General features: G+C 43.8%; 2 protein-coding genes across 7 annotated transcripts in view; both read left to right on the top strand.

The window, feature by feature from the left end:
• Positions 1 to 19393, top strand: part of SHISA4 (shisa family member 4) — a 429323-nt gene that overhangs the window by 302330 nt on the left and 107600 nt on the right. The gene's annotated exons all lie outside the window — the stretch shown is intronic.
• The window catches only part of NAV1 (neuron navigator 1), a 278022-nt gene that overhangs the window by 226962 nt on the left and 31667 nt on the right, over positions 1 to 19393 (top strand). For all 6 annotated transcript variants that reach the window (XM_050762167.1, XM_050762159.1, XM_050762177.1 and 3 more), the window contains 7 exons: positions 11426 to 11564; positions 12019 to 12316; positions 13172 to 13865; positions 14420 to 14866; positions 16015 to 16056; positions 17120 to 17268; positions 19157 to 19327. In XM_050762167.1, coding sequence (XP_050618124.1) covers positions 11426 to 11564; positions 12019 to 12316; positions 13172 to 13865; positions 14420 to 14866; positions 16015 to 16056; positions 17120 to 17268; positions 19157 to 19327 — 1940 coding nt within the window. The remainder of the gene's footprint in view (positions 1 to 11425; positions 11565 to 12018; positions 12317 to 13171; positions 13866 to 14419; positions 14867 to 16014; positions 16057 to 17119; positions 17269 to 19156; positions 19328 to 19393) is intronic.

Raw genomic sequence — 19393 nt, 5'->3', positions numbered from 1 at the left:
TCTACAAAAAATAAAAAAATTAGCTAGGCACCGTGGTGCACACTTGTAGTCCCAGCTACTTGTGGGGCTGAAGCAGGAGGATCACTTGAACCTGGGAGGTCAAGGCTGCAGTAAGCTGAGATCACACCACTGCACTCCAGCCTGGGTGACAAAGTCTTGTCTCAACAAAAAAAAGAAAAAAGAAAAAGAGTTTAGAATCCATGACCACAGTTTTGTAGCAAACAAGTACTAAAGCATAGACCAAACACAAAAATAAATATATTTGATGTTAAATCATATGAAAGTGCCCAGGTTTGACCAATTTTTTAACTATAAGATTGGCAATTTCACATGGTTTAACATAATACATTTTATTATAGATAGCAAGAGTATTCTTAAAGTAGCGAGCAAGGGAAGCTATATCTTAGCTTTAATGTGGTGTAGTTCCAAGAAAACTATGGAACATTTCAAGACTAGAGCAAATATTAGGAATGTATTCTTGTCTATAGTAGTGTATTCTTTGAGGTCAGCTCAGTCCGTTTCTAGCCAATAAGGTTAGCCTCCTCAAGAGGACAGATTAGTTTTGAGTCTGTATGTATTTAATTCTAACTTGGACTGATTCCAGTTCCAGCCTTATGTGCTCTTTGCCCTGTCTCCTTAAAATATCAAGAATAATTTGAGTATCGGGGGCAAAAGTCATGAGATATCCCTGGCTGCAGAACCATCTAATGACAGCCTTACCTAAAACACTTGCATTATGAAAAATCTTCTTTTTATTTTGATCCATAGACATTCTAGCCCTTGGCAAACCTAGAACTGGGCTCATCACATTTGCTAGCCTCCTACTTATCTGGACTATCAGATTACTCTCAGTCCCTGGGTCTAATTCACACTTTGTCACTGTTGTCTATTTCACTGCCTAACCTAGGTCACCATCCATCAACTCTAGCAAGTGAGACAATATCAAGAGTTGTGATTATTGATGCTCTTTTACCCTTCTGCCCCATTTGATGTTTGTATATTTGATAGAATACAGTGCATACCTAGTTGGTATAGTGATGGGGACTGAAAAGCCCTCCAACTCTGAGTCTGGCTTCTTTTCATGATTGATTTGGGGATTTGTTTCCATGAAGTAGGTTACATTTTGTGGCCAAACAACTTCCTGCTGTCTTGGAACCTGTTTCCAGTTTAGATGATAAAGTTAGTTCTTCTCTTTCCTATATGATGAAGCAGGAAGTCCTAGGTATCCCCTAGGCTTCCAATTCCATAAACTCTACTGGGAGTAAAAATAATTATAAGAGAAGAAAAAGAAAAAAAAAAAACCTCTCAGCTCTTAAAACCAGCCTATTGTACTGCAGATATTTCTCCACTCAGAAGAGAAAGTAGAGTTCCATGTACACAGCTCTTATGCATTAAGTAGTAAATAGAGAAACTTAGTTACTGATTCGCAAGGCATATATATTCCGGACAGAAGAACAGACTCAGTGTTCTAGTCTGACTTTTAAGAACCATGCTGTGCTACAGAAGCAATAAGGATTTTTTCCTATGTAGTCACAAGCTGGTCCACTCTTCCAGTTAGTTAGCCCACACCCTTGGCCCTCTGGCTGCCTGCAGGCTCCCTTGGCTATTCAAGTTCCATGGAATAGCTGGGCCTAAAATGTGGGGAGCAGACGGTGTGAGAGAAGTCTGGGAGGGGTGGCCAATCCTAGCCAAGAACGACGTTAGTGTTGGTGCTTTTCCCAGAGGGGAGGAGTATTTCCTGCCCCATGCATTGCCACGTGTCTGCACAGACACAAACAGAGCAGTGTTCATTTGAGCTGGCCTCTTCACAGTCCCTCTTTTCATCCTACAGAGGAGATGGGTGCACCAGAGTGTTCCTTAGACTATGGTATCAATGCTAGGAAGTGGGCAAGAAAACAAGAGGAGGAATCAGTTGCCATTCTTAACAGCCCTAGATGAAGGGCTTTATTTATTCTAAGAGCACTCAAGGGGCTAATTTATGGAAGGGAATGGTATAGTGTCCTACACTATCACTCTCATCCTAACAGCAAGGCTAAGCTGGATAAGCAACAAACATAACTTTTAAAAAATACAGATATCTAAGGATGCAAAGTATTCTAATTGAACTAAATTCCAGAAAGAGAAGAGCCATTCCTAGGAGAGATGGTATACATGACTGTTTTCCTCCTAGGGTATGGCTAAGAGGAGCAAACCCACCATAGATGAGGATGAGGAGAAAATAGCTGAACTTCATACAAACTTCTGAAGGCCACATGTAGGCTGGCCATAAGGAGCCCTAATGATAGAGCAAATAAGTACCCACCTACCCCTAAATCGTTCTCATGAGGCCTTCACTGAGTACACAGTGGCAGCAAGCTGATGGCTAAGGGCAGGACAGAAATCTGAGAAAGATCCCTGCCCCCACCCAATGTGCACAGGGCCTTCACTGACTATACAGCAACAGTACAGTACAGTGGAACCTGAGAACAGGGTAGGAGGGTAGAGAAAGATCCCCTCCAAAGCACAAAGATCCTTCACTGAATGTACAAAAGTGGCTCACCAAGAGTGCAGAGACCTCCACAGCAGCCCAAAGCTGGCAGCTGGGCTGGATGGCATAGAGAGATCTCTGGGGACTCACTATGCTGAGATCTTAAGTCTTACTGAAAGGACAGTCCCGATCTTGCCCTCAAAACATTTGGTGATTTGGGAGGCCAGGCGGGCAGATCACCTGAGGTCAGGAGTTCGAGACCAGCCTGGCCAACATGGTGAAACCCTGTTTCTACTTAAAATACAAAAATTGGTCAGGTGTGGTGGCAGGCGTCTGTAATCCCAGCTACTTGGGACACTGAGGCAGAAGAATTGCTTGAACCCAGGAGGCGGAGGTTGCAGTGAGCCGAGATCACGCCATTGCACTCCAGCCTGGGGAACAAGAGCGAGACTTTGTCTGGAAAAAAAAAAAAATTGATGAACTGACCTATAACAGAGCCCAAACCTGGCTCTATATGACAGGCTAGACTGACTCAGCTCTCAATCCTAGCAGCCTAACAGCGGAAAGGACATGTCCTTTTCTGGATATACCTATTGCCACACTTTTACACACAACATCTGGCATAAAATAAAAAGTTACAAGACTCAGGAAGAAGCAGAAAAAATATGACTGAGGGAAAAAATAGTCAATAGAAGCAGATCCACAGATGAGCCATATGTTGAAACTAACAGATAAGGACTGTAAAATCCTTTTTATAAATATGTTTAAGGATCCAGTATAAAAGGTGAATTACATTTTTGTATAGATAGGGAATTTCAGCAGAGTACTGAATGTTCTGAAAAGAGAATGTTAATAAATTCCCCCAACCCCAAAGCAAGGATTACCTTTATAAATAAATTACTAGTTATTATTGGAGAATATATAAATAGCAGCCCCAACATCATAACCTTTTTCCTGAAGTTATGCATTCTTGTTTTCATATAAGCAATGAGTGAGTGCCCACTGTATATAAGATATTGTATGAGGGGTACAAAGCAGCATAAGATTTAATCCTAACCTTCAGGGAAATATGGTCTCATGAAAAGATGTGTGGACATAACTATTTCAAGGCAGACCACTCTAATAGAAATATAGGTATGTCTGTAGAAACACAAAAAAGAGAATGAGATTTTTCTGGCAAGGAGGATCATGGAAAGCCTCATGGAAGACTTGGTATTTGATCTAGACTACATAGTGATGTGAGGACTGGCTCCTCATGCAGGCCTGTATTTCTAAAAGAAAATTAGGCAAAAGAGCTGGGCACCTAATAGGAATCATAGGGAACATAGGAAGTAGGAGTGGGATGGGAGTGGAGAAAAGTGGATAAAACATTATGTTTCTCAGTATTCTGACATGGTAAAGTCATATTTCTGGATTTTATTGGAGATGAAATCATTTCTTCCTCTGTATTGCTTTGTGTATGTTGTCTATACCTCTGTCATGGATTTATTTCATTTATACACCTTTCTCCACCCTTGGGTTATAGGCTCATTCTGGATAGCCACTTATTTTGAATGCCCATAGCAACTGACACCATGCATTATAAATACTAGGAGCTTGATGACTGTTTGCTCGATTGAAGTTGAATTTAGCCCTAGGCAGAGTTTATAGGGATTGAACTCAGGTAGTCTGGCTCCAACATCTGTGCTCTTAATCACTATACTACATTAATGATGGCTCATGGATAATCTTGATAAATGGGCTGTAGAATATTTTTTAAAAATATGGAGAGACTGGGTCTCACTATGTTGCCCAGACTGGTCTCAAACTCCTGGCCTTAAGCAGTCCTCCCTCCTCAGCCTCCCAAAGTGCTAGGATTACAGATGTAAGTCACCATGCCCAGCCAGGCTGTAGAATTTTTATTTTATCATATCAGTAACAGAGAGCTAATGAAGGTTTTGCTAAGTGCCACACTTTTGGGTAATGAGGCTTCTGATTATATTTAGCGCACGTTAAAGGGAGGGAGGATCTATACAGAGTAGAGCTGATAAGAAGTCTTTCACAGTGGCTCAAGTGAGAGGACATTAAAGCAAAGGCAGGGGAAAGTTAAAGAAAGAGATAGATTTGAGAGGAAAGTGGTAATACAATCAATGATGTATTTCAATCTTGATGAGGAAAGGGAAGGAAAAGGAGTTGAAGACATACCTAAGTTTTTGATAGAGCAATGAGGGGGAAAAGTTGATGCTTTTTAGTGGAAATAGGGAATGAGACGTGTAAATTTTGGAGGGTAGACTAGATGATATGAGGAGAATAGTAAATGGGAAAATAAGTATGCCATGGAGAAAGTTCTTTAATTTACCTCTATAATCTGTTATAGCTCCCTTGAAATATCTGTTGACAAGGTTCTTCATTTTCATTGTCCTGTTTATATCTGACTCAATCTCTCATATGCTCATTCAGACTCATTTCCTCTTCTGTTCTGGGGGTAGATGAAAATGACAAAGTGCCATGGTTCTTATAAGAACTCGCTCCAGATAAAAACTTTTGACACCACTTCTCTCATACATCAGTTGCCTGTGTGTAGTTGTTTGGATTTGTAGATTAGATTATACGGGGATATTGAGGTCTCTGCATTCTTTGTTGTTTTCATGTCCTCGTGAATTTAGGCCTAGCTTGTTGTTGCCCAACTCTCTTTTCTGTACTTGAGATCTATGTGAGAAACAAATATAAAGAGAAACGGGAGGGAGACGGCAAAATCCAGCTTAGAGTGAGCAAAGAAATTCTTTCTGCCAAACAACAGATGCAGTAGCCCTCCATAACTCTGAGCCCTGTCCTCTTTACTTTATTCTTTTTGGTGCCATATTTAAGCTGCCTTCCTTTCTGCCTGCTATCTTGAGTGACCAGGCAGTTGCTTTGCAGTACTCTGACTCATGAACTGATAAAATTTGCAAACTCTTCTAAAGATATTCTATTCTTACACTTTAACTAGTCATATGTTTCAGGATGGACAGTGTCCATCCAGTCTTTTTTCTCCCACAGCTCTTGAGTCTTCAAAAAATATCATCTAGCCCAGGTGCAGTGGCTCATGCCTGTAATCCCAGCTCTTTGGGAGGCTGAGGCAAGAGGATCACTTGAGCCCAGGAGTTCATGACCAGCCTGGGCAACATAGCAAGACCCTGTCTCAAAAAAAAAAAAAATTGTCTAGATGGTTTCTTCTGCCTCTGTGTAATTTGACTTTGGAACTCCAAAGCTAATGTCTCCTCACCTCTCTCTATTTGAAGGCTACCACCAGGATATCTGATCCAAAAGAGTCACTTAGGATGTATTTCACATATTTCACAACTACCACAAAAGTTAAATGACAAAAAAGGGTTTTTCTTTTCATAAGTCATAAAACCACAAAAACAAAGAACAGAAGAAGAAAGAGATAATAGTGATGAGATCATGGGAAGCTGGAAATCAGACTGGCAAGTATGAACTGATAGATCAGACTTAAAGTTGAATCCTGAGCCAGCAGTGGAGGAAGTGGGGCAGCAACTCAGTTTGCACCCCAGAATCCTCAAAAAGCTTCATAATTGGTGGCATCAGGTAGCTTTAATAGGGGAAGAGGTAAGTCTAAAAACAAGAGGACTGGTTGAAAATGTATGTAAAAAACACTTAGACTCTCAGATTCTGCTCCATCTGCTCCCAGAGTGGGAGCCCTTTCCCTCCATTAACAGAAGACTGGAGACTTATTTTCTGAAGAGAGTAAAACAGGTAGCCTCTGGACTGGTGGACTCCTGACACAAGTGAGGGCATAGATTTTGAACTAAAGGGAGAGGGGTATAAATGAAGCTTTGCATATTGAATGTTGAAAGCTCCAGGCTCTTCTCGAACTCAGCTTTCAGAATGCTGGTCTTACATGCTTCAGGCTGGAGTTTGGAAGATTCACCTCTAGGAAAGGTGACCAACTCACAAGAAAAAGCTTAAATGAATCAGTCCAATCTCATCTCCCTATACTTAAGCCAATGTTGACAAGTCCCACTGCATGTGCACAAAGGTTCTCAATAACTTACAATGAATGTCGCAGTCTTCCATAATAGCAAACATCCAAGCTTCATCACACATTTCAGAAGGTCTATAACATGAAGTCCTGCCAGTACTAACAGAACAAAGCAACTTGGAACCAGAGACTATGCAAGGCCATTGGAAACTTGCCCCTCCAAATGAATGAGTGAATGAATGTCTCCGAGAGTTGAAAAAGAGATTGTATCCTTGAAAGAAAGAACAGTGTGCTGTTTAAAATTTTTTTAAAGAAGCCTTGAAAATTTAAAATATGGTAGAAGCCTGGGCGTAGTGGCTCGCACCTATAATCCCAGGACTTTGGAAGGCTGAGGAGGGAAGATCGCTTGAAGCCAGGAGTTTGAGACCAGCCTGAACAACATAGTGAGACCCTGTCTCTACAAAAATGTTAAAGTTAGCTGGGCATGGTAGCACATGCCTATAATCCCAGCTACTCGGGAAACTGAAGCAGAAAGATCGCTTGAGCCCAGGAATTTGAGGCGCAGTGAACTATGGTGCATCACCACACTCTAGCCTGGGTGAGAATGCAAGATCCTGTCTCAAAAAAATATATATACATATATACAATAACCATACGTACATTTATGTGTATATATATGTATGTCTATATATTTATGTGTGTATATCTATATATATGTGTGTGATAGAAGAAATGAAAAACTTAATAGAAAGGATGGAAGATAAAATTGAAGCCGTTGCTCAAAAAGTAGAGTTTAGCAGCCAGGCAGAGTGGCCCAAGCCAGTAAATCCCAGCACTTTAGGAGCCCAAGGTGGGAGGATCACTTGAGACCAGCCTGGGCAACATAAGGAGACCCTGACTCTACAAAAAAATAAAAAATAAAAATAAAAAAGGCCAGGCGCACTGGCTCACGCCTGTAATCCCAGCACTTTGGGAGGCTGAGGCAGGCAGATCACGAGGTCAGGAGATCAAGACCATTATGGCTAACACGGTGAAACCCCATCTCTACTAAAAATACAAAAAATTAGCCAGGAGTGGTGGCACGTGCCTGTAATCCCAGCTACTTGGGAGGCTGAGGCAGGAGAATCTCTTGAACTCAGGAGGCGGAGGTTGCAGTGAGCCCAGGTCGCACCACTGCACTCTAGCCTGGGTGACAGAGCAAGACGCCATCTCAAAAAAAAAAAAAAATGGAGTTTTTTTTTTTTTTTAATGGTGCTAGAAAATAAGAGAGAAATGTAGAAAATCAGGCAAAAAATCTATTAACTGAATTACAAACACCCTAGAAGAGAGAACTGAAAAATAAAGAGAAAATCGTCAAAAAATTTTTGATAAAATTTCTCAAAACTGAAGGTAATGAGTTTCTAGATTTAAAGCATCTGGTAAAGTACCCAACACAAGGATAAAAAAAGTCCCACACCAAGGCACATCATTAGTGATGTTTCAGTGCACAAGAAGATGCTAAAAGTTCCAGAGGGGAGACAAAGAAACAGGTCACATACAAGGACAAAGAATCAGAAGGGCAACAATAGAAACAGACATAGAACAATGCCTTTAGAATCTGAAAGAAGATATTTTCAGCTTAGAATTCTGTGGCTACCCAAACATCTCACGTGTAAAGATAGAATAAAGATATTTTATGATATGTAAGGTCTTACAAAGTTTCCTTCCTAAGCACCCCTTTTCAGAAACCTACTGGAAGAGGAAAGGTACTTCACTGAAACAAGGAGTAAACCAACAAAGAGGAAGACTGAGGTTCCAGTTTAAGTCAGGTATAGAGAATCTCCAGGATAATGAAGTGTGGTCCTATAATGTCAGCTATTCAGCAGATCCAGAGAGCAAACAGCTAGAAGATATATGCATAGGGATATTTTTGAAGGATGCACAAAAAACTGTTAAGAATAGTTACCTTAGAAGTAAAAATGGGAGGGCAAAAAAAGGAGCATTTTTCCTTTTTCCTTTATATTTATATAATATTTGGATCCTTACTACAGCATGTATTATTTGTTTTGTTTTGTTTTGTTTTGTTTTGTTTGTAGCAACAGAGGTCTTGCTTTGTTGCCCAGGCTGGTCTTGAACACCTGGCTTCAAGGAGGAGTTTTGCACCCAGCCTTTTTTTTTTTTTTTTTGACAAAAGGTCTTCTCTGTCATTCTTTAACTTTTTTTTTTCCAAGTCATTCAAATGTAATAGTGGGTTTTTGTTGTTGTTGTTTTTTAAAGAAAGAGGGCTGGGCGCAGTGGCTCACACCTGTAATCCCAGCACTTTGGAAGGCCGAGGCGGGTGGATCCCTTGAGGCCAGGAGTTGGAGACTGAGGTGGGTGGATCACTTGAGGCCAGGAGTTGGAGACCTGCCTGGCGAACATGGTGAAAAATACAAGTAATTGCATACCTGTAATCCCAGCTACTCGGGAGGCTGAGGCACAAGAATCACTTGAACCTGGGAGGCGAAGGCTGCAATGAGCTGAGATTGTGCCACTGCCCTCTAGCCCGGGTGACACAGTGAGACTGTCTCAAAAAGAAAGAAAGAAACTATGCTGTCTTCAAAGGAGCATCTCCACTGGAGATGCTTAACTTTCGTGTCATGACAACAGAATTTTCCTTTTCTTCAGAACTTGCAAAAGAATTTTGCTAGGAAGTATTTAAATCCTCTAGCCAAGCTTCCTTGGTAATTCTAGGCTTACACTTCCTCACTACAGGAAAAGAACTTGGGAAGGAATGTCTTTTGAGCAAGGAGGACCCAAATGCTCTCCTAGAATATAAATCCCCCTCCCCCATTTCATTATTAAACTTTCCATAAATGTGGGGCAAAGGAAGGTTTCTTTTGGATTTCTGAGCTGCAGCAATCCTCTTTTTGCAAGGGTCCTTCCATAAGAGCTTTCTTTGCCTCACAACCTTGATTACCAATAATTAATCTCAGATGAAAGATTCAGTGCTACAAGCTTCCTCTGTCTTTGACTTAGAGAACATGCTGAGAATTGTTTGCTTGCTTGCCAGAGATCTTATCTTGACCCAGAAGAGCTGATAGGACCATAAAATCAGCATTGATCTTTCCTCAGTATTCCTTCTCTACAAAGTGAGGGGGTACGACATCTTAGCCCAGGACAAATGTGAGATTTAACATATATCAGGAGGGGAAGTGGGGAGGAGGTTGATTGTCATTCAATAATGGCTATATTTCATAGTCGTAAAATTTAAAGAACTCTGTAGTGTGTTCTAATCCCCATGGTTTCTTTGCTCTTTCTCAATGTATTTGGATAAATCACTACAGAGCAACAAAGCCAAAATGTCCAAACCACCCACTTTCCTATTCCCAGCACATGAATTAGAGAGAGCCAACTGAGATCTGGGCCAACCACTTAGATGACTTGTATGTCTGATTTTTGTTCCATGATATGAAACTCAAAATAAATCAAAAAGAAAATTTTTTTCAGATACCAGCTAATTCACACAAAAAAGTCTTCAGCCTTTTAGTCCTTGCACATATGCAAAGCTGATAAACAAACCTACTCTGAACACAGATAACAAGGATTTAGAAGTTAATTCCTACCGGCACAGCTACTCCTGTATAGCAGTCTTACTGAACTTCTGTGTTCAGTTTTAGGCTCTAAAACTTGAGTGAAATCTGAAGAAATTTTTAAGGTCCAAAAGGAATTGGAAAGACTTGGAAAACAGGACCTTTGAAGAAAGTTTATAGGAGACAGAATTTGAGCTTAGAAAACAATGCGTGTGATTGAAAAGAAACATGTGAATAGCAAACAAAGATAGAATAAGAGGAAATTAATATAAATGGTAGAGGAGGCTATTTAGTTTTGAGGTTAAGGGTAAACTTTCTGACGGAAACTTGTTAAGCCCAAAAATGAACAGCCAGGCCAGGCACGGTGGCTCACGCCTATAATCCCAGCACTTTGGGAGGCCGAGGCGGGTGGATCACTTGAGGTCAGGGGTTCGAGAGGAGCCTGGCCAACATGGTGAAACCCTGTCTCTACTTAAAAAAAAAAAAAGAGTAGCTGGGTGTGGTGGTGGGTGCCTGTAATCCCAGCTACTCTAGAGGCTGAAGCAGGAGAATTGCTTGAACCTGGGAAAAAGAGGTCGCAGCAAGCCGTAATTGCGCCACTGCATTCCAGCCTGGGCGACAGAGCAAGACTCCATCTCAAAAAAAAAAATAACAGCCAAAGGAATGTTGTAGAGCTCAAGCTACAAAGACATGGAGGTTGCAGTAAGTTCACTTAGTGCATGAAATAGCATTCTTGGATACAGATGTTTACAGATAAAGATGTTTAACAGTAGTATCTCCCTAATACCACAAACCTGATACTCCAAGCAATTGGCAGAGAAATGAATCCATTCAGCACAAATTTGGCCCCTCTACATGGCCTCAGCACCTTAAATTTGGTTCACTTACCAGAAGACAGAATGTTCTGTTTAGAAGCAGGACCCGATCCCAGGATAGGATGAACTGCATAAACGGAGGCGCAATGAGAAATGATAAAAGTCTAAGAGGTTCTAGAAAAGAGAAATCTTTTTCTGGGCCTCATTACCAGTTATAGACATTTTTAGAAAAGGAAGGGGAGAATAGATGCAGAACACATCTAAAAATGAACAAAGATATGGTAATTTTAAGAATGGAGGTTGTTTACAGGGAGAGGAAATTGGTTTGTATAACTAGATTGATCCAAAAATTACCTTGCCTTTATAATATACCTTTCTGTTAAGGAGATACAACGTTTTCTTTTGCCAGATAAAGACAGAGTCTCTTCCTTTTGTAAAAGAACATCACCAAATTACAAGGCAGTTTAAGTCACACTTTGAGTTGCTGGCAAACCCAGGATAAACCCCCAGGTTTTCTCCTTTTGGCTAGCCTAAATACTGGTACAGAGTCATTCTTGCATCAATGTGAAACATTTATTTTTTGCCTGGGCTTCTGTTTTAACCACTAACCTTCATCTCTCCTGTCCTGTAGCTGGGATGAAAGCAGCTCCATCAGCAGTGGACTCAGCGATGCCTCAGACAATCTCAGTTCAGAAGAATTCAATGCTAGCTCCTCACTCAACTCCCTCCCAACTACTCCCACTGCTTCTCGCAGGAACTCAACAATAGTGGTACGTGAGTTTGCAAACATCCAAACTGCCATCTCAAGATGAACCACAGGGCAAACGGCATTGTCTGTGTATGGGGTTGCACATACACACCCACTCCAAGGGATTGGTTCTCATAGGCCTTTGGCCAGGTCGTTTTAGAGCTGCCCCCACCCTCTCCCAAAAAAAAAGCTAAGGCTACTCACAAGACATCAGATGTTGTCATATTGTCTATACTTAGTGCCTACACCAATCTAGAGTGATACATGTAAGAGCTATTCCAACTGGAGAAGAAAAAGAAACCCAGAGATACATGCCATCTGTTGTTGGAAACCCTAGGGGTATAGGTAGAAACCCTCAGTTGACGTAATACTCTGGGATGAGCAGAGCCAGGTACTAACTAAAATCAATCCTGTCAGCTATCCAGTCCCCCATTTGCATATAAATATCTCACCCTGCCTTTTTCTCTTTTCTTTAGCTACGCACAGACTCAGAGAAGCGCTCACTGGCAGAAAGTGGGCTGAGCTGGTTTAGTGAGTCAGAGGAGAAGGCCCCTAAAAAACTGGAGTACGACAGTGGTAGCCTGAAGATGGAACCTGGGACTTCTAAGTGGCGGAGGGAGCGGCCTGAGAGCTGTGATGATTCATCCAAGGGTGGAGAACTGAAAAAGCCCATCAGCCTGGGACACCCTGGTTCCCTGAAGAAGGGCAAGACCCCACCTGTGGCTGTAACTTCCCCCATCACTCACACTGCCCAGAGTGCCCTCAAAGTCGCAGGTGAGCCTGGGATAAAGGAAGGTACAAGGGCAAAGACCTAGTTCTTTGGTTGATCCTCTTCTTAGTGGTCATTAACCCATAGGATGATAGCAAACATGTGCATAGTGCTTTAACATACATTATCTTATCTGGTCTAAAAACAGTCCTGTGAGTTAGGAAAGATGGGTGTTATTATTTCCATTTTACAAATGTGGAAGAAACAGAAACTCAAAGAGGTTAAGTGACTGGGCCAAAATCCCAATTAATATGAGGTGCAGGAGGGAGTATATTATGTTTAGAGACTAGTTTGACCTCCTTCCAAACACTTCCAGTGCTTTCTTCTTTCTCCCAAGTTAGTCACTCGAGGTACTTATCTTCATAAGATATTGCTTGACATCTCAGAAAGATCCTAAGAAAACAATAAATAAAGTGGCTACAGCAAGAGAGTTATAGTGCCCCAAAGTTGGCCCCTTGGGTAACTTTTAGCCTTAATCAACATTTTCCTCAAGTCTCTAATTACCAAGAGATACTGTCATACTCTATTCCATTTGCTTCCCCTCCTTTTTTTTTTCCCCTTCCACAACCAGTTGTTAGATGGATATTCTTGATCATCTTTGTGTTTGCCTCTGCCATTTTATTCAAAATGGACCATTCTACTCTGGGAGCAAAACAAAAAAAAATTCCTAGCCTCTCCACACCTCCCAGCCAGAGTCTTTCAGACAAGAAACTTTATCAGCTTATCTTGTATCTGTTTACCCATATTTAGGCCTCTAAAATTCTACAATGTTCCCTTCACCCATGGAGGGAAAGAAAAGGATGGTTTTTTTAAGATACTGCTTAGTTTCAGCTTTTATCTCATTTCCTGTCCTCTTGCAGGCAAACCTGAGGGCAAAGCTACAGACAAGGGTAAGCTTGCAGTGAAGAATACTGGGCTCCAACGCTCCTCCTCTGATGCTGGTCGGGACCGCCTGAGTGATGCTAAGAAGCCCCCCTCAGGCATTGCTCGCCCCGCCACTTCGGGATCCTTTGGCTACAAGAAGCCTCCTCCTGCCACAGGCACAGCCACCGTCATGCAAACCGGTGGTTCAGCCACTCTCAGCAAGATCCAGAAGTCCTCAGGCATCCCTGTCAAGCCAGTAAATGGGCGCAAGACTAGCTTAGATGTGTCCAACAGTGCAGAGCCAGGATTCCTGGCTCCTGGAGCCCGTTCTAACATCCAGTACCGCAGTCTGCCCCGGCCAGCCAAATCCAGTTCTATGAGCGTGACCGGCGGGCGGGGTGGACCTCGCCCTGTGAGCAGCAGCATTGACCCCAGCCTCCTCAGCACCAAGCAGGGAGGCCTTACACCTTCCAGACTGAAGGAGCCTACCAAGGTAGCCAGTGGGCGGACCACTCCAGCCCCTGTCAATCAGACAGATCGGGAAAAGGAGAAGGCCAAAGCCAAGGCAGTGGCCTTGGACTCAGACAACATCTCCTTGAAGAGTATTGGCTCCCCAGAAAGTACTCCCAAGAACCAAGCAAGCCACCCCACAGCCACCAAGCTGGCAGAGCTGCCACCAACCCCTCTCAGGTACCCAATGCGGGCAATTGCCTCCTTGTCTGTTTGCTTTGTCATTCTTTTGCATATCTCTGCCCTCCTTGGACTAGATGAAGCATGGCCTATCCACCATTGTCTCTAGGCCTTTGTATGGCTCTTTCCCACCTCTCCCCTGTATGCCATGGTTCTGAAAGAATCTTGTTTCTGAAAGTTCTGAAAGACTGAATCCCTCTTTCAAAACTGTATTCAAAACTTAGCTCATTTGTACTATTCTCTGATCAACCCTTACCATGTCTTCAGCACTTGTATGGGTGATTTTACTGTTTATTTACACATATATACCTATTTGCATAAATTCACTTGTATCTCCCATGTGCATATGCTGGCCCCATTATCTAAGCTGAATGTGCCCCAAGTTGTGCCCCAAGTCAGATTTCCTTGCATTGTATTTCACAACAGCATTAGGATAAGTCTCTGTGCTTAGCAAATAGGCAGAAAACAAGACTGGATAGGATTTCTTTAAGGTCCTATCTGCCTCTCAGTCTGTAATTCTGTTATTCTAAATATTTTGTTTGATCTTCTCTCAGGGCCACAGCGAAGAGCTTTGTCAAACCACCCTCACTAGCCAATCTTGACAAGGTCAACTCCAATAGTCTGGATCTACCATCATCCAGTGATACCACCCATGCTTCAAAGGTCCCAGATCTGCATGCTACAAGCTCAGCATCCGGGGGCCCTCTCCCTTCCTGCTTCACCCCCAGTCCAGCACCCATCCTCAATATTAACTCAGCCAGCTTCTCCCAGGGCCTGGAGCTAATGAGTGGTTTCAGTGTGCCAAAAGAGACTCGCATGTACCCCAAACTCTCAGGCCTGCACAGGAGCATGGAGTCCCTCCAGATGCCAATGAGCCTGCCCAGTGCCTTCCCCAGCAGTACTCCCGTCCCCACCCCACCTGCTCCCACTGCTGCTCCCCCAGAGGAAGAGACGGAAGAGCTGACTTGGAGTGGAAGCCCCAGAGCTGGGCAACTGGACAGGTAGGTAGACAAGACAGCAGAACCTCAACCTGTCTCCGTGTCTTGAGCTCATTTTGCCATTGGCAATACTATCCTATATTTTATTGCCATTGTGTGACGTTTGACATTTTTTCCACATATATTAAGTAATTTAATTTGCTTCACAACAACTCTATGAGATAGGTAAGATGTATTTTTGTTTTTAAATTATTATTATTATATTACAGATGGAGAAACTTGTGCACAAAGAAGTTAAATGACTTATCCAAGATCTCATAATCAGGTTAACCTATCATCCAGAGCTTTTGCTTCCTAGTCCAAAATCTTTTTTTTTTTTTGAGATGAAGTTTCATCTCAAAAGTTAGTTAGAATATCCATCTAACAACTGGTTGTGGAAGGGAAAAAAAAAAGGAGGGGAAGTTTCATCTTGTTGCTCAGGCTGGAGTGCAACGGTACAGTCTTAGCTCACTGAAATCTCTGCCTCACAGGTTCAAGCAATTCTCCTGCCTCAGCCTCCCAAGTAGCTGGGATTACAGGCACTTGCCACCATGCCTGGCTAATTTTTGTATTTTTAGTGGAGATCAGGTTTCACCATGTTGGCCAGGCTAGTCTTGAACTCCTGACCTCAAGTGATCCGCCTACCTCAGCCTCTCAAAGTACTGGGAGTATAGGCGTGAGCCACCGCGCCTGGCTGCCCAAAATATTTTCTTTTATTTCACATCCTAGTTTTCTCCTCCCTTCCCCCTACATGCCAAGGTTATCAAACTACCTATATGGTAGTTTTTACCTACCATAATATGATCTATTTTTTTGTTTTTGAGATGGGGTCTCACTGTGTTGCCCAGACTGGACTCAAAACCCCTTGGCTTAAGCAATCCTCCTGCCTCAGCCTCCCGAGAGCTGTGACTACGCCATAATATGATCTTTTAAATAGCTAACCATGCCTTAATTTCTAATCGGAGAAAAAGCATTTAATATTTCAGATAAATTTCCCAAGTTGTAAGCCAAGAAGCAGGCTATAGCTATCTCTTGGTTTCTAGAGCTAAAGGGAGTCATAGTTTGATGTCCTGCATCTAGGGTCTGCATACCTCACAGCAGTGGTCCTAAACTCTAGTTCCTAAGATGGACCCACATGCTTCTCTCTCTTTCTCTTTTTTTTATCTCCACAGTAACCAGCGGGATCGGAACACTCTTCCCAAGAAAGGGCTCAGGTAACCCTTTAATGTGTTTTTTCTTCCCTATAAATGGGACTCCTGGTATGTATGAAAAATCATATCTCAACCTGTCCCAGGCTCCAGTCATGAATTTAGTCACCCTTTTAGCTGAATCATTTGTATGTTGTCCCATACAAGTACCACCTAGCACCCTGCCCAAGCTTAACATTATGTGAGTCAACTTTTACAGTGAGTGTTCTTTTTTTGGTGACAGGGGAGAAACAAGTCTGCACACGGGAGTCATGCACTTACCTGTACTAGCCTATGCCATCCCAATCCTGGCTGAGCTTCATCTCTGTAATTTTCCTCCCTAAAAGTATGAGAGAGAACAGCCTGCCTCTTTGGTCACTCAGCTGGGCTAGGGGCAGGACCTACCTGGTCATCCATTGTTCTGACAGCATTGAGTTGTTATTTGGGTGGCGACTATTGCAACTTTTTTTTTTTTTTAGACAGTCTCACTCTGTCACCCAGGCTGGAGTACAGTGGCACAATCTCAGCTCACTGCAACCTCCACCTCCCAGATTCAAGTGATTCTCCTGCCTCAGCCTCCCAAGTAGGTGGGGTTACAGCTGTGCACAACCATGCCCGGCTAATTTTTGTATTTTTAGTAGAGATGGGGGTTTCACCATGTTGGCCAGGCTGGTCTTGAACTCCTGACCTCAAGTGATCCACCCATCTCAGCCTCCCAAAGTGCTGGGATTACAGGCGTGAGCCACTGTGCCTGACCGACTCTTGCAACTTGAAAGCCCACACGTAGAATCATAAGACTCTGTCCTGAACTTCTGAGAAGTTCTAATGCCTCCTCCATCATTTCTGCCCCCACCTCAGGAACCCTCACGGGAATACCTGCTAAGCCTTCCACACCCTCTGGATGGTCTGGGAGAGGAGGCTGAGTTGCCACCTCTTCCTCCCTCCTTGAGCAGCCCTGACCCCTTTCTCTTTTCTGTGTCCTGCTTTCAGAATCTCCTGGCTCCAGCCTAGTTCAGACACCCTCCGCACCAACTAAACCTCTGACCGCACTTGCTAGTCCCAGATTGAATACTTGTGCTGCCTCCTACAGGTACCAGCTTCAGTCCCAGGAGGAGACCAAGGAGAGGCGACATTCCCATACCATTGGTGGGCTGCCTGAATCCGATGACCAGTCAGAGCTGCCTTCTCCCCCTGCACTTCCCATGTCTTTGAGTGCAAAGGGCCAACTTACCAACATAGGTTAGTGTTTTCAGTCACTCACTGTGGCATGGTGTGAAGCAGGGGCCACCTTGCAGGGTGAGGCAAGGCAGGTGGGCTTTGGGTTTTATCTCATATTTGACTCATGCTCTATTGGGTTGTTTCATGGTGCCTCAGTTTATCCACCCTAAGTAAGACTGAAGGTAGAGTACTTCAAGATCCTAAACTGAAAAGTTGCCCCTGGGCACAAGTTGTAGGATCCTTTTAGCATCAGAGAACCTGAATGGTGGCATGGAAAAGCTGTAACCCAAAGCCCAGAGATCAAACCAGTGCAAGAGCAGGCATATTGAACTGCCAGAAAGGAGCCACCACACCCAGTGCTCCTAGGGCCAGCTAATGAGAGGGCAACACTGAAATGTCAGGCCGATGGGGAGGAAGGAGGGAAAGGTTGTTGATTGCCAAGGACAAGATCTGCCTCCAAACTCAGCCAAGTCCAGATTCCTCAACTGCTCTGGCTGAGCCCAGTCCATCCTAACCCTGAAGGCAGGGCTGACTAAGATGTGTCCTGGCCACACCCTTCCTAAAGCCTAGGGAGAAAGGAGAGCTAGGAAATAAGAAAGTGACTTGGAGACAGGGAGGACAGGAAGTCTCAGATACAGTCTGGCCTAGCACAGAAGCACACCAGCCCCAGTTCTGGGAAGCAGTACGCCATGATTGACCTACTAGGAACCCATTCAGGAACAGTGCCTGGGATAGGCCTGTTATCTGCTTGCTGCATCTCTTTAAATCCATCTCTTCTTTCAGCTGAGTAAAAGAAATCAGTTAATAAAAGACAAGGACCTGTAACACACCCATGCAATGACTGTGGGGAATTTGAGGAAAGACTAGGAATTGGGATCACTTGGCCTAGGGAAAAGAACCATTCTTCAGACAGGATCATCTGGCCTCTGAAGGGCTACTAAATGGAAGATGGGGCCAGCTTTTTCTCTATCTCCATTGAAGACCAAATAAGAAGAATTGCATTTGTGCTGTAGAATGAGGGGCTGGGCTAAGCAATAATTACCTTAGGAATTTGAAAAAGTCAACAGAGAGGTGTGCCATCTTCTTCTGCACAGGTCTTTATGGACAGATTAGACATCCACCTGCCTGTATGGAGGCAGAAGAATAGACAAGGGAGCTCCTTGTGGGTATGAAACCCTGAAAGGCTGTAATCCCAACAAGGGGCAAAGGGGTAAGGCATCTTCAGGTTAACAGGATTCAGCTGAGCCCAGCTTCAAAGCACATTCCACAAGCCTTACCTGACACTTTCACCTGCTCTGTCCATCTGACCTTCAAGCCGGGGCAATGCTAGGCAAAGAGGGCCATGTTTCTTGATGCTTTAGAGCCAACCCAGTCACTTAGAGTGACACTACTTTGTGGGGAGATTCTCATGCCCTTCCACAGTGCCAAGGCCACTGAATCCTGTAGCCCAGCCCCCTTCTCTAGCTGGTTCTTTTTCATCATTCAGATCTGGCTCTTGATTTGAATTTTCAGTCCTCCTGAGCTGGCAGTTTTGTTTTAGAGAACCACAGCATCTCATTTTCATCAGCACATCCGAGTGATGTGAAGGTCTCGGAAAAGCTGCCAGGCCCCCAGCCTAACCTTCAAAAGCAACAACTCTGAGGCAGGCAGGGTTGAGGGAAGGTCTTTATTCCAGACAGCAGGGTCCTTCTCCATTAGGGCTTGATCTCCCCAGGAGGGACCCCGCTCCTAACCACCAGCTGCTTGCACACTCCCACCACTGCACCTGCCCCTTCCTCTCCTGCCCTCTCCCCATTTGCCTCTCATGCTCCCGGTGCTCCATCCCCCAAGGGCCCGGAGAGCTGATGACCCTGCCTCTTTTCCTGCCCTCCTGCTCCCTCTCCTATCCCCCTTCCCTCTGTCCTTCCAGTGAGTCCCACTGCGGCCACCACGCCAAGAATCACCCGCTCCAACAGCATCCCCACCCACGAGGCGGCCTTCGAGCTGTACAGCGGCTCCCAAATGGGGAGCACCCTGTCCCTGGCCGAGAGACCCAAGGGAATGATTCGGTCAGGATCCTTCCGAGACCCCACGGATGATGGTGAGACTTCATGCCAGCGCGGTTCACGCTCATTCCAGCTCTGCTGGGTCCCCTCACCCACCACCT

The sequence above is a fragment of the Macaca thibetana genome, chromosome 1 (genome assembly GCF_024542745.1).
Source record: "Macaca thibetana thibetana isolate TM-01 chromosome 1, ASM2454274v1, whole genome shotgun sequence".
Classification (NCBI taxonomy): domain Eukaryota; kingdom Metazoa; phylum Chordata; class Mammalia; order Primates; family Cercopithecidae; genus Macaca; species Macaca thibetana.
This window is presented reverse-complemented; position numbering and strand designations above follow the sequence as displayed.